We start from the raw sequence: 18,703 nt of genomic DNA, 5'->3' as shown, positions 1-18,703 counted from the left end.
AGCTACACGTGGAAATTTTTCATATATGGCCAAATTTTATTGTCACTGCTATCAATCCACCATATATGGCACTGAAATAATAAGGTTTACTCTGATGTGCAAATATCAGCACATGGAATAGCTTTGCTGAAATTTTGAGGGCTTTTAATCAATTTTGCTACTGTGATTTTTCAATATTGTTGGTAACTAAGAGGAACTTGCATTTCACTAGACTTACGTCTCCTGGTCTCCGCTATAGTGGCTTACTGCCAAAGGAGCTTTCAAGCAACTAAAGGTTCTATAGATGTATTCATGCTATTAGATTACTTTAAATTTAAAAATTGAACATACTTCAAGAAAAACAGAATAGAAAATCAGAATAACATATATAGATTAAGAGTATTGTTATAAAACTAGAAAACCCTATGCACATGTTTCACAGGAATAAAGATGCAACATTAAGAAGTTGTTTATCTTTTGGAAATTTGAACCTGCCTGTTTTCTTAAAAGTAGCAGTAGCTTAATTAAGTTGCTTTAAAACCAAAAATAAACTTTTAAAAGTATGCAATCTAGTTCATCCAGAGAACTGTAAACTTTATGTAAATTGATTTATTTCCTGTCTGGTTTACTATGACTGCATTGTGCCATATAAGCAGACGAGCCGCATGTGATTTCAATAATCAGCAGGTACAGGACACAGTATATATGCAGTGACATGCAGATTGGTGTGGGTAAATTGTCTTTGGATTGATAAGGTGTCCAGCTCTTTAAACTGGGAGAGTGAAATTGCCTCCCAGTTTTGAATGCTCCAGGCACTGCAGCCCTCAGTTTTGTAAAATCTCCATGTGGTTTTGGTCTTGCTGTAAGTGAGACTGTATCAAGATGCCTCAAGACTGTGGAAAAGGACAATTATATTCCTTCATTTATAAATATTTTTAAAGGAAATGCTTCTTGTCCAGAGGTGTTGTGGTTTAGGGCAAAATTTGGGAGGAATTTGGAAGTACACAGATTTTCCTTGTACCAAAAGATGCTTTTGTGAAAAGCCTGAAGTCATTCCTTACAGCAAGAGAAAGTTTATTTGAACAACTGACAAAAAGAAATATGTCCACAGGTTATAACCACCGAGAGCAAAGGCAAAATCAAAGGGTGGTACAGTGTCTCTTTAGAGTGTTTATGCATTTAACTGATAGCATTTCTCTGTATAACGACCCATGAAGACGTGGCTGAGAGACGGAGGAAGTCATATAGATAGCATCCTCATCATAAGCTCCATACTAAGAAAGAAATATGTCTTTAACTAACAGTAGGTTATACTTGGATCTGTCACTGAAATGATTACTCAAATCTGTCAGGATTAACATACACTTTCTCATTCCCATCAGAAGTGGTAATTGGAAACTTTCAGCAAGAAAGAGCATATTAATCTGTAGTCAGATAAATCCAGTTTGCCACCACTTATTTCACTTATCCCACTTAGAGGAAGATTTGATGATGCCTTGTTTTCTCAGATCTCTTTTTTTTTTAACGGAACCACAGCCAACAAAATCTATTTTAGAACTGGCTTAAGGTAAAAGTAATTTCTCATCTGAGCTGTACTCCCTCAAATGATAGATTTAGGACTTCAAGACTAGTACTATTACCAGTCATTTCTTAAAGTGGAGACCCTTACCTTGAAAGAGGTAAACAAGTCACAAACCTTCATATAAACTCTAAATGACCAAAAAGTGATTTACAGTTCTGCCACTGAGTGTTTCACCGAATGGTCATGCTAAACATAGTTGTTTGCATAATACATTCTTTCGGGATTTGACAAAACAGTTTGGATTAAATAGAGATTGTCCCATTCTTAGGCACAAAGTTTGGCCCAAAGCATATGTTTCTGGAGGTCAAAAGATGCTTAATAATTTGTCTTATTATATTCAGATATGCATTTTTATTTCTAGTTGAAAGCATGACATGAGAAAAGCCCATTATTTAAAATGAACTTACTAGAAACACCAAACAGCCAGAAGATTCCAGTACAAAATAATCTATCTTCTCTGTGAATTTTTCCCCTTCTTTTTTATGGCCACCAAAAATACACAGCTGCCTCTAGACTTCCTAAAAAATGCTGAGGAACCTCCCGTTTGTAGCAAACTGCTCCATCATTCCAGTTAGTGTGGGAGGCACTTCTCATCCTTTTTCTCAGCAGATGTCAAATGCATTGATGGTCACCTCTTGTACATGCTTTGTCACATGACAAAGCATTTTAAAAATACAAAAAGTGGAATAAAGTCTCATATATCCACTCCTTAGTGTCAGAACCAAGAAAATGCATAAAAATTATATTTTATATGTTCACTCTCTTACAGGAGGATTAGAATTTATGGTTCTTAACTGTATATTCAAAATCTACAAACAAGTGGTTATTTGTCCAAAACTTTCTGTGAACATAATTATGAATTTGAAAATCCAAGAGTATTTTCATACTATATTCCTGACTGTAAAGCATTCATTTGGAATGATTACTACTTCAATGATACTCATTAGTAATCATTTGGAATGATTACTAATCATTCATTTGGAATGATTACTACTACTACTTCAAGAAGAAGCTCATTTTAAAACCATCTTTCCAAGTTTCTGTTTAAAAATCTCACCTTCTCCGTGTATGTTGAATTTCCACATATTGCTGAGTCCAGTCGTACAAATGAAAGTCAATGGATATGCTCGAGTTAAATATTCAAGAATAGTGATAGAGAAAATCTAATTATGGCCCCATCTACAGGACAGCAGGCTTTTAAGGCACTTGCCATTTGACAAAGAATATGTTCTCATCACTTCATCAATTACAGAGTCCGTGCTGCAGGCAGTCCTAAAACTGAGCTTCTTTTGAGCATTTAAAACAGGCGGGAGCAGGTTTGCCAATACCTTTAATTCTGTCCAAAATGCATTATGCTCCTTCTGAATATTAGCTTAATGATCTAGAATGGCAAAACTGCTAATGGAGCAGAACATGCAAGGTGCTCTTGAGGAAGTTAATAAAATGTTCTTAAATGTCTTATCAGGTCTGTCTTTTCCCTCACTGGAGCAATTCCTGAAGACAGGCATTTATGTTTGCTTTGAATCTTTCATCTTTTCAATTTATGCATAGCAAAAAAATAACTAGATGAATGATAGTTTGCCTGAAGTTACTTAATCTTTCAAAATATCATTAATCAGTACGTATAAGAAATCTTTTCAGTTCAGAGAGCAAAGAGGCAAGCATTGCTCAAAAACAGCTTAATCTGTAGGCAGGTGTCAGGAGATGCTTTCAAGGTCGTTTCCCTGCCTGTCTGAGAAAACAACAACTGAGATGTAATGTGATGTGAAAAATGAGAAGCCATTTCAAAATGGGAAAAGTTGCAAAGAAGTAAATATTTTTTTATTTCTCCCTGCCTATTTTGAAGCCAATATATATAGTAATAATGCTTGGTTAAATATAAAGATTTATAGAGAAAGGTTAATGAGGAGTTGTATTTAAGTATAACTAAACCATTACCCTGTGAAATTGCAGGGTTAAAGACTATTGCCAGTACATCATAATGGTGAATCTAAGAGTGTAATTGCTAGAAAAGCAGAGCCATCCTGAGAGTTCTCATAGAAATGCTGTTTTGCAGTAGGTATCCCTAAAGTGTGCTGCTTTCAGCTGTCACGGATGCTTTGGCTCACCAGCTAGTGAGTGCCATCCCAAGGAGCATTTCTGCTACTGCTGCATGTTCATTAAAAGAAGTGATTTAAAGGCTGAAGAGAAGACATTCTCAAATGTCAGAATCAAATTAATAAAAGTCAGACTCAAATTAATAAAACTAAGATCCAATCACAGCTTTTAAAGGCAAGTTCCCTTTCCCTTTCCAGCCTGTTTGGAAAGTGGCTACCTGATCAGTCAATTTACAAGTCTCAGATATACAATAGATTTCCAAGAAATAAATAACTAACATACCTGTAATTATTTCTAGCACCACTTTATCTTGAAATGTCCATTCTTTGGAAGGAACTAAAAGATTTGCTCCTAAATTTTGTTCTTATAGCCATAAACTACTCAATTCCAGTACATCTATGCACAGTGACCAAATGGGTAATAGGAATCATGCTTTGTTTAAGATCCATATTAAGCTTAACATGACCACTCTGACTTGAATATATTGCACCAAGTCCCTTCTTCTTCTGAAAAGTAGTGTTCCTTTGTCCTTCATCTAGATTTTCAGGAAAAAAATTATAGGCTGTGATAGTGCAAGACATCCCTCTCTATGAACTAGTCAGAGTCACAGTAGTAATTTCAACTTTCCTGGACAAAGTAGCAAACTTGCATGTTTAAGGAAGTATGAAAATATGGTTCCCTCACCTTTTTATGCTCCTACATAAATAAAAATTTCTGAAGTCACAACTATCCTTTTTCAGCATGACTGTCACAGCAAACGTTGTTATTTAAGGTATAATTAGCTGTCACTTCTATGCAGCTCATATTGTTTGTAGATACGTATGAATGATTAAGCAGATGTTTAAAGATAAGGTTATCTAAAGGTGTATGAAACACTCTGGAATAAAGACCTGTATTAATTAGACAAAAATTGATGCAACTAAATTAAGTGAAGGCATTTCTACCTTCCATTTCTATTTGAATGGTTTGTTTATGTTGTGTGGTTTTTGTTTATTTTTTTAGAGGACAACAATGGATGGTCTCTGCAATTTGATAAACATTATACAAAGGACAAATACAATAAACTGAAATCTCTGTTTGCATTTCAGACAAAGACACCTGAGTGCTGTAAGTAATTACAGATATTATTTGAGTGATTTTTAATGATGATTCCTAGAAATAAATACAGAGTAAATATATGCTTAGCAGGAAATTTACTGCTGTTTCACATATAGTAAAACATAATTAATATCTCAAATGAATGTTAATTTGAAGCTAATTTCAGTTCCATTAAGGTTGATTCGTTTTCTGCAAGAGAAGTGTCAAACATATTTTAATTAGCATATGCAAATTAGGAAGGCAATATAAATGTTTATCTAAATATGCTGATACTGCTGGAGCCACCATGGAACTGGCATATATTTCAGATTGAAATGAAGGCAACATTGCTCCCAGTTCACTTCTTTGTACATCAAATGAAATTTGCAAATGCCCTCCACTTATTCAGGTCTTTGTATAGACTTTTTGATTCTGCTGTCTACTATGATGAGCAAAGACTCCCTGATCCATTTTTGACCCATTTTCACCCATAGAATTGTACTCCTTCTAGTTATAAGAGTGCTGAATAATCTAAATATATGTTGCAAAAATCCCATGCCAGTTTCCTGTATATCATGCCTAAGGTTCAAGAGCTTTTACAAGCTCTTTCATAGAGTTAATATAATTTTTTGTGTCCCTTTACATTTATTGTTAGATTACTCCCAGGTCTAAATCGATTTTGTAAAAACATGTCCCTTAATTGTATTAAAAAGATCCTTCTATGTCTGTTATGTTCTTTTATACCGTATTTCTTTTCTCCACGTCCCATCACACCACACATCTTTTGCCCTGACCATGTTCTTGTTCTCCTGGAGTGGCTGGTGATGTGCCAGCAGAGTGTACCTGCCAAGGGCTGGAGGTCTTCTGTGATGCTGCCAAATTACGTGCTGTCCCATCAGTCTCTGCAAACATAACCATAATGTAAGTAGAGAATTAACCTGGTCTCTTGCTTTGCTTAGGTTTGACTGTCAATCCTGCAACTTTTTCACAACTACAGACTTATTATCAGCTGATGCTTGGGAAGCATTATGTCTCTCTGTTGACAAGTACTTTAATATTTTAACTCCAGATTTTTCTTACATAAAAGGGGAAAGAAAAAACTAAGAAACCAAAAAAAATCTGTGAACTGATCATTTCATGTTTGTAACAGTGACTTGAGCTAAAGTTTCAGTATATCTAAGGAAATCTACAAAAGAAATGCTTCCTTTTAAGACACAATACTTAGAACCTGTTTCTTATTCTTTGATCCTGCCAATATTCCTAGTCTGTGTTCCTGTCTATAAAGTCAATAACCTTGAACTTGGTGGAACACCCTGCTGGAGCAAATCTATTTAGTTCTCATTTGATGTCTCTGAATATGCTATTATTTCAAAGGATTGATTTAATGTGGGCCGAGTCATCATGAAGATATGTATGTGTAAGCCAAACGTTTTAAGAGACCAGAATATTGTTGATGTGCACTTGATTTGCACATTGGTGTTTGAGAGTCAGTTTTAGGTGTGATGAGCAGGGAGCAGCATCCCATGTCCTTACTTGAGGATCTCTCCTGTAGATCCGGGTCATGGATCTTTCCTTTTGGTACCAGTCTGTGCTCACGCATGGCTAAAGTTCTCCTTGTTGGGTCCACGTTCAAATACTGCAAAACTTCATAACGAAAACTGATTTGGAATGTCAAACATCTGTTTAAACTGGCTTCTGTCTTAGGGTCTAAAAAGAGTTCAAAAATCCTGACCCAGTTCTAGCTGTAGAAAAAGCAGTGAGTTGGTTCAGCTGGCTTTCAGGCTAAATTCTCGTCTAATCGAACCATGTCCTGAAGGAATTTTATTCTTGACAGGACACTTGAGTATCCCCAATGGAGATGGGAGAAAGGGACACATGCACTGGGAAATACACTCTACATGCATTTGAAGTTTGAAACAAATCTATAGTTTATATTCAGATCTCTTTAATTCTTAGATCTGATTATCATTTTGTCAGTTTTTCTTGGGAACATGTAACTTTTTTTTATTATGATGTACTTTTCTTACTGTTTAAATAGATACAAGCATACAGAAAAACAGAAGTAGCATGTTCAGATGGTTTCATGTTGCTTTTGTTATTTAGCAGTGTGAGAGCTGCCCTTATTAAATAGCAAAAGCACTGCAAGAACCTGGGACAGTAGTTTTACTGTATGCATTCATTCCTACAGGTCTCTTCAGAAGAATCTGCTAAGGAAACTTTCTGCTGATGTTTTCAAGAAATACCAAGATCTTAAAAATCTGTAAGGGAGTGCTATAACATAAAATACCTATCTAGTGCCTTATATACATCCTTTCTTTCCCCCATATGTACACACACAGAGTTTAACATTTACTTAACAAAAGTCCAGTTTGTCTCGCCCTTTAATACCTCATGTGTACATTGTTTGGTTCAAGTATCTTGATTTGACATCTGTCTTTTTTGCAAAAAACATAAATTCTGCACATTTAGTGGTTTTTATTTATATATTTATTCTGGACATTTAATGGTTTCATCCAGAAAAATACTAATTTTTAATTTTGTCTGAAGGATGTTACATTTATAATAAGCATTAATATGCCAAAATGAATTAAAGTAAGTTAATCAACTTATTCTGGAAAAAAGGTTTGGAAACTCAAACTTCTCATTATCACAGGAAGCTCATTCCTATGGCACATGGTTTTACTCCTAATTATGTCTGGTGCTGATTTGATAATGCTCAGCAAGTCAAATTATTATATGTGTTATGTTTCCAGTGTGTAACATACATGCTGTTCAAAAATCATAGCCTTTAACAAGTTTTTTTTATATAGAAGTAGTGAAATAAAAATTAAATGTGGGAGTCTAGAGTAGAGCTTCTGTGTAACCGATTCAAAATGTTCTTTCATGGGAACTGTGCTACACTGCAGCACCATCTTGTGTTCTGAAAGTTAAGTCCCATTATGTCCCTTAAATTCCTGAAAGGTAAGTTTTCACTAAAAGAAATAAATCCATATCTATCTGTAGAAAACGTTTGTTTCTAATATCAACTTCACACTCTTCTGATAGATAATTTCACATTTTCCAAAAGGTCTTGAGCAGTGTTAAACAGAAACCCAGTCTGTAAAAGCCAATGTCTGATTTCTTACTGCTTTCTAGCAGGAATGCATCTAGATGCTTCATTAGGTGGAATTTGATTTAAAGGACTTATGTTTAAATATTATTAATAGAATAATATTATAATGTCTTAGAATTATTTGAAAAATACTTGGCATTTGCAGTTGATACTTTTTAATTCATTACTTCATCAAAGTAGATAAAGATATCCAGAAATTTAGAAAATAGTATCTTTAGTTTACAGAAGATTAATAAAATTTGCTGTATATTTTTAAATATATTATCTTACAAATGCAGTCTTTTGGGAATTTTCTGGTACCACTGAAAAAAAATTCAAGAATTATTTGAATTTTACATTAACTTTTCGAAATTTTGGTTGTAGCAGAGATCTGGGTAAACATAGAGATCAGGTCACATTAGGTTCTAACCACTAGGTTAGGACCTAATCAAAGAAGTTGCAAACAATCACTCATCTTTGGCAAAGCAAGCATCCATGGGAATGATTTTTGTAATTTTGCTCTGTGTGAATTTCTTTTAAAAAAAACCTTGCAATCTTTGCAGCTGTAGCTGTGAAATGGTTATTGTCAAATTCAAGGTGAAAAAAATAAAACAGCTTCTTTTAAAGTGTCAAATGTGCATTCAGTTTACCTGATAGATTTTAATTGGTTACTTATGTTTGCTTTAACTTTGCTTGTTTAGAGAAAAAATTATTTTGGGTTTGTATCTTCTTAGGTATCTTCAGAATAATAAAATCAGAGCTGTATCTGAACGCGCTTTCAAAGGTTTATATAACTTGACAAAACTGTAAGTATTGCTTTTAGAATACTGAAGTAAAAAGAAGCAGGCAGAGCTCTGAGACTCTTTCTCTATTTAATTTCATATTAAGAACTTGCAAAGTGGTCCAAAACTTAAATTCAGCGATTGAATTGAGAAAGCAAAGACAGATTAAGAGGTCTCTGTGCAAGTTTTTCTGGCAGGACAGTATTTTGAAAAGACAAGCTGGCTCCATACTTCAATCCTATTTCCCAAATCCTCAGAATGGAAGAAGGAGACAGTATGGTAGTTACCCTGCAAAGAGCCAAAGAGAATGAAGGAGTAAAATCAAAGTGAGAGCTTGTGGTGGATGAAAATTCTTTAACACGGTGTTTTGGTTTACAAATGCAATTCAAAGTATCCAGTATAGACGACGAAAGGAACACTTTTTTCTTTATTTTGCAGCAACTTTTTGAAAGGTGTTTCTAACTTTTAAGGGAAATGCTCAGTGAAAAAGACAACACATAAATTGCACTGTTTGGTTCAAAATTTTTACTGCAGTGTATTAAAAAAAAGTTTTAAAAAGTTATGCTTCTTATTCTTTCCATCACACAAGTCTGGTTGATTATCTGTTATTACAGCTGCTGCTATTATCTTCCCAGATCATGTATAGTACCCCTCCCCATTCCTTTTCAGCCTTTCTTTTTCCATTATTCTGGTATCTACATTTATGACTAATATCCTTAGCAAAGACTGAACGGGATCCTGGGAACTTTCATGGAAGAAATCACTCCACAGAAGGAAACTGGAAAGAGTCTAAAATATGACACAGTGAAAATATTTAGCTGACTGCTTTCTTAGAGATATGACAAAGTGCTGTATATAATTGCTCTTAAAATTCTCATTAGAGAGGGTCCTGCCTTGCTCTCAAACAATTGCATGAAAATTACCATAGTAAAAAAAAATATTAACAAAATAGGAGTATTCTGGTAAATTAACAAGGAAAAATAATCCTAAAGCTCATTTTCATGTGTCTGCTGCTTAATTCCATTCATTCAACTTTGGTTGGTCTTGTTTTAGATACCTGAGCAACAACAAGATAACGAATTTGGAGCCTTTTGTCTTTGCAGACCTCCACAGACTTGAATGGCTGTATGTTGTTTTCTTATTTGTATATTTATTTACTCAATAATTAATTAATTAATATAAATATTTTGATTGCTTTCATTTTTGTGCAGAGCATTACCTTACACTAGTTAATAGCTAAGGAACTCCTGTTATACTGTGCAAGGTAAAAATGCAATTGGCTTTGGTGAGAGCAGAGAATAGTTCTTGAGCCTTAATAGCTTCAATGACTGATGACTTATAACAATAGTAAACAATGTTTCTTAGTAATTGCTTGTTTCAAATTAATATATTAAATAGCCGAGGCACAATAAAACAGAATACGGATATTTTTTAGACAGGTCTTTTCCTGTAAATAGTGTTTAAGATGTCCATACAAAATTACTGTCATAACCTGAAATATTGGCTTATTACTGCTTTCAAAGAGATTTTGACTAAGTTACTAAAAATAAGCAAATAATATGTCTTACATTCTTCTGCAAGTTTGGGGCTGTTGGATTGCCACACAATACTGTTAGGTTGTGCTACTTTGCTTTTACAGAGAATCCATTCAAAGTGTCTTGATCAAAGGATTTAAAAGCCTTAAAGGAAAACACTTTTTCTAAGTTGAAAGAACTTATTTTTTTCTAAGTTACTTATTTTTAATTAAATTTTTCTGAAAGGAAATTAATCCAATTAATATCTTAACCTGTCAAGGAAGAGTGTGTTAATTTTTTTAAGTCGTTTGACTAGACTTTTGAAGAAATTCACTATAAAGCTTGTTACTTTTTATTATCTCTTCAATTTAAGACTGAAATCAATCTGGTACATATTTTGCTGTAATTTATAGGATAATTGAAAACAACAGGATAAATCGGATCTATCCATTAACATTCTATGGACTCAAATCTCTTATTCTTCTGTAAGTATGAAACAAGATAAAAAAGGTGTTATTTAAAAGAACAGAATGGGAGGGGCATGAGCATATAAAAACCTTTTTACACCAACTGTGCTTGCTCAACCCAGAGTGCTGGCAGTAAAGCTGCAGCTTTCCATTACCCCAGGCAAAATGTGCTAGAATAGGAGGATTTTGGCAGCTGTGGACACGCAGTGTCTGGAAAAGTATAGGGAGAAGAGTGGGGAAAATAATAAATGACATCAATGAGAGGGCAGGGTCGAGGCAGCTGCAGCACTGGGTTCCAGGTGTCCTCCAGAGTGATGGTAGGACAGGAGAGGTCCCACAGTCCCTGACCCTGGTGGCAGCCTGACCCTCCTCCCCAAGACCCTGTCTATGATCTGCCACTGCCCTCTCCAGCCTAAAAGATGAGGGATCCTCTTCCCCTGCATCCCAGAGGGAAACTTCCCTCCACATCCCACTTCCTCCATCACCCACAGAAGTTGCACATTCTCACTGAATAGTAGATTTGTATTGGACTGTTAAATTTCATTTTAATAGCTGTGGAGTGAACATCTTTCCTTTACCTGGTCATTAGCAAGCTAAGGATAAAATATTGCTGCACAGAATGCCACAGGGAAAATATGTGGAAATTGAAGAAAATAATGCTACTCTCAAAACTATGCAAGATTGGAATGATTTTTTTTCAGAAGTACATAAGAGACATGAATTTTTTCTATATTTTAACTGTGCAAATATAATCAGCTGTACTATTCTTCTTTTTTTTTTTTTTTTTTTTTTTTTTTTAGGGAGATGATGAATAATTCTCTTGCTCGTCTGCCTGATAAACCTCTGTGCCAATATATGCCAAGATTAAAATGGCTGTAAGTCTACCTTATTTCATTGGAAAAATATTGTTTTGTTGTCATTGTATGGTATTTCCACACCACTTTTTCTTATGGGATGCTGGATCTTGCAGAGTGGCTGCTGGGTCACTGCAGGGCTGATGGCCTGAAGTCATCAGTTAAGTGTGCAGAAGTATTACATGTTTGCCTCCCACTATCTCCTGTGTAGTCAAGTTCTGGTAGTATTTTTCTTCAATTACCTTAGAATAAGTGCCTGAGTTTATTTTCAATGACTAATGGGGTTCTTTTATATCTCAGAGACCTTGAAGGCAACCATATCCACCATGTGAAAAATGCCACTTTCATCTCCTGCAGCACTCTAACAGTACTGTAAGTAATTGGATATGCTAGCTAGCCAGAGTGAGATGTGCTTATACTGAACAGTCAAGTGATTCATTACAGCTAATATAAAAGTTTCCTCAGTATTATGGTTATTTATCTCTTGAGTATATGAAATTAAAATTATTGATTTGAAGTGAGCACCCCACAGAATATCCATTTTTTTATATTTTACAGCAAAATTCAGCATTGAAATATGTAACTAGATTTCACTGAAGAGACTTTGGCTGATACTAAGATTTAGAAATTTTCATTATAATCTTTTTATTGGAGTAAAAGATCTCATAATGCAAACATACAAAAGACATATCTTGTTGCTTATTTTGATTGGCTGGTGGGTTGACTGACTCATCAGTTTTAGAATTTTCTCCAAAGTTTCTTCAGTGATGATGTAACTATCTTCAGAACATCCCTTCTACTTTTTGGTAGATCAGTAGGCTCCATGGTGTGTGTCACTTTCAATTTTTAACTCTTCTGCAGTACCCATGTTCTTGGCTTTCTCGTAGTTTTTAAAATCCAGGTAGTTAATTTAGGAATAAGCTCAGTGGCAGATGAAATAAGAGTGAATGAAAAATTGCACAGCCATGTACCTGTGTCTGAGACATGACTAGGTCACAAGCCTTCTGGCCCACTTAATCTTCCTCCTGCCCTCAGTCAACTTACACCAGCCTTCCATGGATATGTGTGTGTATGCAGAAGTACATGCCAGTATGGGATGTATGGGCGAAAAAAGTTATTTGCCAAATGATAAAATGGTAAACTTTAGATGCAATTACCTTGTTAACTGAATTGGGCAAATATTTGAAGATGCAAAGAACAGAGAACTTTGAAAGTTTATAAAACCTTGCCTTCAAAATCAAATAGACACCAAGAAGAAGCAACGTAAGTTTTTTTATTCTTTCAGGGTGATGAGACGAAATAAAATTAGCTCCCTAAATGAAAACAGCTTCTCTTCTCTCCAAATGTTAGATGAATTGTGAGTAGATTTCTTTCTTATTTGTACAAGTCATACAGTTTTTTGATTTATATCAGAAATACCATTCATCATAAATTCTATGTCATATAACATGCTCTGGAGATGGTATCCTTCCTTAGGGTATTTTTTAAAAATATGTATTGAACAGGAAAGAAATAATCAATAAAATACATCATTTGTATCAATCATATTGGGGCTTTTCTCACATTATGTTCCCTGAATAGAATAATATTAATTATCCTTTTATCACTACAATCTAGGTGCATACATGCCTTCACTGTCTTTTAGATCAGTTTGACAGTTTTTTTTTCTTTATTCTTCTATTATTAGGATTTTCTTTCTTAGTGAAAGTAAGGTGAAAAGTAGAGATTAAAAAGCAGAGTAAAGATGTGCTGTTTAGCCTATGAGGAAGAACATCATGAAACAATATTAATAAAGTTAATTAATTAAGTTAATTAATTATTTAACTTGTAAGCTTTTACAAGTCAAATTAATGGTATTTTACTTTCTTTTTGATGGAAATAAAATAACAATGAATTATGTATCTAATGGTATGTCTGAACTAATCAGACAGAAAGATCTGATAGATCTAGCTTCTTGCCTTGTTTTAACACCATTCTTTTATAGTCCAGATTTTAGATAACCTATAGAATAAATAATATCTTATTTAGCAAATAAAATTGTGTATATTGAAACTGCAAAACTATTCAGTAAAATTACTGTGTACTGTAACTTCTGTTTCTGCAGAGATTTGGCTAGCAACAAGATTGAATCGCTTCCTCCATATATATTTAAGGAACTAAAGGAGCTTTCACAACTGTAAGGATCCTTTTTTTTAATTATGCATAACTGTATATTCCTCATTTGATATGATGTTTTCAGTCATACGTGTCAGGAAAGAGAACAGCACTTTTGTTTGAATGCATCATTTAAGCTCTGCCTAAAAAACATACCAAAAGCAATTCTATATAGCATTTTGTCCAGAATAATTCTGTAAAAGGTGTGCATTTTCATGTCCCAAAAGACAGCATGTTCAAATTCTCCCTTTTTCTAGATCTTGTTAGTACATACGAGATGCTAGATACATCATGAGAAATTAATAATTCCATGAGAACGCTTAACATATCAAGATTTAACTGTAAAAGTAGGTTAACTTTGTTTTTACAACAAGCTGTAAGGAATGTGGCCAAAGATACTTTTGTTGTATTTACAGGAACCTTTCTTACAACCCCATCAAGAAAATACAAATAGACCAGTTTGATTTTCTAATTAAACTCAAATCTCTGTAAGTATCGAGTTTTTATATTTTAGCTATATTTTCTTTGTGATAATGCACATCTCCCTCAGTAGGACATGATCCAGAATATGTTTTGTAAGAAGTTGCCCCTGAAGTGTTTAGGGAAAGTTTTTGCAAGTGCTCTAACACAGCAGCTCTAACTCGAATTCTGCCAGCAGAGCTCCTCTTAAAACTCTGAGGTAGTGCAGCAACAATCTTGTAAATCTGCAGCAGATTTAAGTATATCTTCACAGGTCACTTCACATCTGAAGTAACCAGCTTGGTGTATAGCACAGCATTAGTTCTTGTCAGGCATCACTTCAAAATCATACAATAGTTTGTTCTGGAAGTGACCCTTAAAAGCCCTCTAGTTCAACACCCCTGCAATGAGCAGAACACCTTCGAGTAGATCAGGTTGCTCAGAGCTCTGTCCAGCCTGACCAGGAATGTTCCCAGGGATGGGATATCTACCACCTCTTTAGTCCACCTATTCCATTTTTTCACCTCCTTTTTAGAAAAAATTTATTCCTAATATCTAGTCTAAATCTACCATTTGTTAGTTTAAAACTATTACCCATTGCCCTATTGCAACATGTCACCAAATGACACAGAGAGAGAGACACTCACACTCACTGACTCCGAGCAACCAAGCAGGAAAAGAACCACTTTATTTACATTTCATGTCTATTTATAGAATTCCAACAATGACCATGGATTGGCCAGTGAGGATAATATCGCCTGACCCCATAGGTCCCATCAACAGTCCATCAATTCTCTCTTCCTCCAATCAGGAATGCAAAACATTCATTATTTACAAGAACAGAGTGTGAGAAACTGCAAGAAAATATCTGTCAACAATCAGAAAGCTGAACCCAAGGGCAACAGCAACAGGCCCTACTGAAGATGGTTGTGGAAATTAAAAACCAGATGTTTCCTTGGACAGAAGTGCAGTAGGAGTTTATGATTTGACCTGATGTAATTATGTGTGAGCTGTAGCCAGCAGTACACATACCTTTGTTTATCAAACCAGCTTCCTCACAGTTATTGGAATCCCCTGGTCAAATTCAACTAAATTCGGTAAATGGCTAATGAACTGAAAATACTAAACCTGTGTAAGTGTCATGAAAATAAGCAGCTGAGCACAGAAAATCATAACTAATTACCTCCTTAACAGCCAAGCTACAGCATAATTTTATCATTTTATCTATTATTAACACCAAAGAACTCATAAAACTCAGTGATCATGCCCTTCCACGTTTTTTAGTTTAAAAAACTGTTAAATCTTGAGATAGATCAAGAGGGAACTGTATTTTGGCAGTTTGTAGTTCACCAGTTTCATCTGTTTGAAATAGTAAAAATAATTGGGGAAAGCACTCCCTAGGATTCATTGCAGCACTTAAATAAAAGTAGTACACTTCCATGTTGGGGCTTTCTCATGTCTGCCAGTAGAACTGCCCACCAACCCACATCAACTATCAGTAAGTCTGTACTTTTCTCCAATTTTGCCTAAATGTGTTCAGAACTCACATGAATATTACATTCAAATCTTTGAACAATAAATCCAAATAAGGCTCCTCACAAGGAGAGCCAAAGACCTCTGACCAGGGATGGACTGAAGGATACAGAACCTGAAGTTCTAAAATAACTTCTTACAGTTAAACTTTATTGATCTAGCACTGCAGGGGAGAAGATATTGCTGCATTCATATATGTGTGTGTATACGCACACACACACACACACACACACACACACACACACATATATATATATATAAAATTTAAAATAAGGAATCCTACCTGTGTGTCACCAAAAAAGCCAGCATTTTTTCTTACATGCTGTGTTCTGTGTCCCACTTCCTGTTGGTTTTGACATAATGAAGACTGAGTTCTTGGGTTGGTTTGTTTGTCCAGTAAAGCACTCCCTGGGATAAAAGAGAGAAGATATGTGCAAAAGTGTTACTACTAGAACAAGTTATTATTTCCCCAGAGATGATGAAAGAACATCAGTAGAATAGTACTTTGAAAGGGTGACATATTAAAGAGACATTCATGAATTCTCATGACTGAGACCAGCACTAAGAATTTTCTTCATGAATCTGGAAGAACAGTGAGTTTAATAAAATTATTTGCAATTCCTTTTTGTTCCACTTCAGATTTTACACAGACTTTTTGGTCAAGTTTCAATGGGTTGAAACTTGATTACATGCAATTAAAGTTCTTCTCTAGTTTCCTATAATCATAGAATCACAACTAAATGCTCATAAAATTTGGTTTTTTACTACTGAGTTTCTATGAGAAACTATTCTGTATTCTGTTTTACTGAGAAAAATATTTTTACAGCAGCTTGGAGGGCATTGAAATTGCAAACATCCAGAGGAGAATGTTCAGACCTCTGAGAAACCTTTCCCATATGTAAGTAGGTTATTTTTTTTGAAAGTTTTCTTTCTTTGGCCTGAATTTTACAATTATGGAATACTGGATAATTGAAAGCAAAGGTGTATGAATGGCAGCATGTGAGCAGTTGTCGAATTTTGACAATTTTTGATTTATTTTTCTTCTTTCAGAATATAATGTCTGGACAGGTACTAGATAGTTTTAACATTCTGACAACCAATCTAGAATGATCTCTCATCTGTTTCTCACAACCAGATATTTTAAGAAATTCCAGTACTGTGGGTACGCTCCTCATGTGCGCAGCTGCAAACCCAACACTGATGGGATTTCCTCCCTCGAGAATCTTTTAGCTAGCATCATACAGAGAGTGTTTGTCTGGGTTGTATCTGCCATTACCTGCTTTGGAAACATTTTTGTTATCTGCATGAGGCCTTACATCAGATCAGAGAACAAGCTGCATGCCATCTCCATAGTATCTCTCTGCTGTGAGTACTGCATATCTAGAATATATTTTTAGTCTGCTTGTAGAGTGTATATTTGTTATTATAGTATAGTGACATATTTCCAGCATTGGATTAACTCTACTTTTGTGATGTTGCAAATGAAAACACAAAATGCTGTGGCTTATATACCAGGAGGTCTCATTAAATTTGGCAGCCGGGACATTCCAAAGATTTCATGTTCGATTTTCATGCTGTGGGGATTCTGTCAAATTCCCAAGTTCTTCAGCAAGAAGAAATAAAATTCCAATTTTCAAATGCCCACAAACCTATATTTTACTATGCATTTCTCAGTAAGTATCAATTTCTGCATGTAATTATTGTGTTCAAATATTCTATTATTTGCACAAACAAAAGGCTGTTTATGCAAATAGAGAAAATTGATCTATCCTAGCTCCCCAATATTAGGAATTGGGGTAGGTTTTTCTTTTTAATTTTAGTCCTAAAAGCAAGACAAGTTTATGGATGAATTGTATGGCAGTACAATCACTACAGTCCTGAGTCTCTCAGTGTAGGAGAGTCTATCTAAAGATTGCACAAATGCAATTAGATGCATTTTGAAAGGTGGTTGTCAACATTTTATAAAATTATTGCAACATTTCTAAATACAAGTCAGTGATTTTGAAACTTTGTTTTTTCCATAGAAACAATCTGAATACTATGCAAAATTTTCAGCAAAATACCCAAGAACGCTGCAGTTCTGTGTTGACAGGTCATCTCCCCTTACCAGTCTTAGAAGACTATCCACATGAGTTTTGAACTAGCATAAGGTGGAAAAGAAAAACTTTGAATCCAGCAGAGATGGCCTACTCCAAGAAAATTATCTTAAGCCAAATGTTAATATAGAAATAAATAAAGAAATAACACCTAATAAAAAAGGGTTGTGAGAATATTTCTATAAATAAAGCTATGTATTTTTCTGTTTACAAACCAATTTTACCAGAGCTTTAAAAAATGGAAACAAGTATGAAACACAGACTGTCAGTCCAAAGGGAAAGGAAAACAAAAAAGGAAAAATTAATATAAAATTATACTGCATTAATTGTAATTCATAGTAGTATTCCAGATGTAATACTGATTTTATAGCTATGTATTAGCTAACTTGTAAGGAGATACTTTTATATATATATGTGTGTGTGTGTGTGTGTGTGTGTGTTTTCCAATATACATATACAGAGAGAATGGGAAATTCAGATGTGTAAATAATGATGTTAAGCACTGTGCCCACAGGTGCTGACTGTCTGATGGGAATATATTTATTTGTGATTGGAGCTTTTGATCTTAAATATCGTGGAGAATACAACAAGCACGCTCAATTGTGGATGGACAGTATTCACTGTCAATTGGTTGGATCGCTGGCTATTCTGTCTACAGAGGTGTCAGTCTTACTGTTGACTTATCTGACTTTGGAAAAATACATCTGCATAGTTTATCCTTTTAGGTGTTTGAAGCCCAGAAAATGCAGGACAATTTCCATTTTGGTTCTTATTTGGATAATCGGGTTTGCTGTTGCTTTTATCCCACTGAGCAATAAGGAATTTTTCAGGAACTACTATGGCACCAACGGCGTCTGTTTTCCTCTTCACTCAGAGCAATCAGAAAGTTCAGGAAGTCAGATTTACTCTGTTGTGATTTTCTTAGGTAAGTTGCATTTCTTCTTTATGTATTACTAGAGCTTCAAAGGAACCAAGTTTTCAAACAAATAAGATAGCTGTGATGTTCACACCTCCTTGG

General features: G+C 34.7%; 1 protein-coding gene across 5 annotated transcripts in view; it reads left to right on the top strand.

Annotated features, from left to right (window-relative positions):
- The window catches only part of RXFP1 (relaxin family peptide receptor 1), a 96,531-nt gene that overhangs the window by 73,230 nt on the left and 4,598 nt on the right, over nt 1-18,703 (top strand). For 4 of the 5 annotated variants that reach the window (XM_088163655.1, XM_088163656.1, XM_088163657.1 and 1 more), the window contains 14 exons: nt 4,661-4,765; nt 5,551-5,656; nt 6,924-6,995; nt 8,561-8,632; nt 9,662-9,733; nt 10,536-10,607; nt 11,390-11,464; nt 11,744-11,815; nt 12,729-12,800; nt 13,548-13,619; nt 14,014-14,085; nt 16,416-16,487; nt 16,725-16,954; nt 18,200-18,610. In XM_088163655.1, the coding sequence (XP_088019781.1) occupies nt 5,655-5,656; nt 6,924-6,995; nt 8,561-8,632; nt 9,662-9,733; nt 10,536-10,607; nt 11,390-11,464; nt 11,744-11,815; nt 12,729-12,800; nt 13,548-13,619; nt 14,014-14,085; nt 16,416-16,487; nt 16,725-16,954; nt 18,200-18,610 (1,366 nt within the window). In that variant the 5' untranslated portion in view covers nt 4,661-4,765; nt 5,551-5,654. The remainder of the gene's footprint in view (nt 1-4,660; nt 4,766-5,550; nt 5,657-6,923; nt 6,996-8,560; nt 8,633-9,661; nt 9,734-10,535; nt 10,608-11,389; nt 11,465-11,743; nt 11,816-12,728; nt 12,801-13,547; nt 13,620-14,013; nt 14,086-16,415; nt 16,488-16,724; nt 16,955-18,199; nt 18,611-18,703) is intronic. The other variant, XM_088163654.1, reaches the window with a different exon arrangement.

Source organism: Sturnus vulgaris, chromosome 4 (genome assembly GCF_052056855.1).
Source record: "Sturnus vulgaris isolate bStuVul1 chromosome 4, bStuVul1.hap1, whole genome shotgun sequence".
Lineage (NCBI taxonomy): Eukaryota > Metazoa > Chordata > Aves > Passeriformes > Sturnidae > Sturnus > Sturnus vulgaris.
Note: the sequence above shows the minus strand (reverse complement) of the source record. Positions and strands in the feature narration are given on the sequence as shown.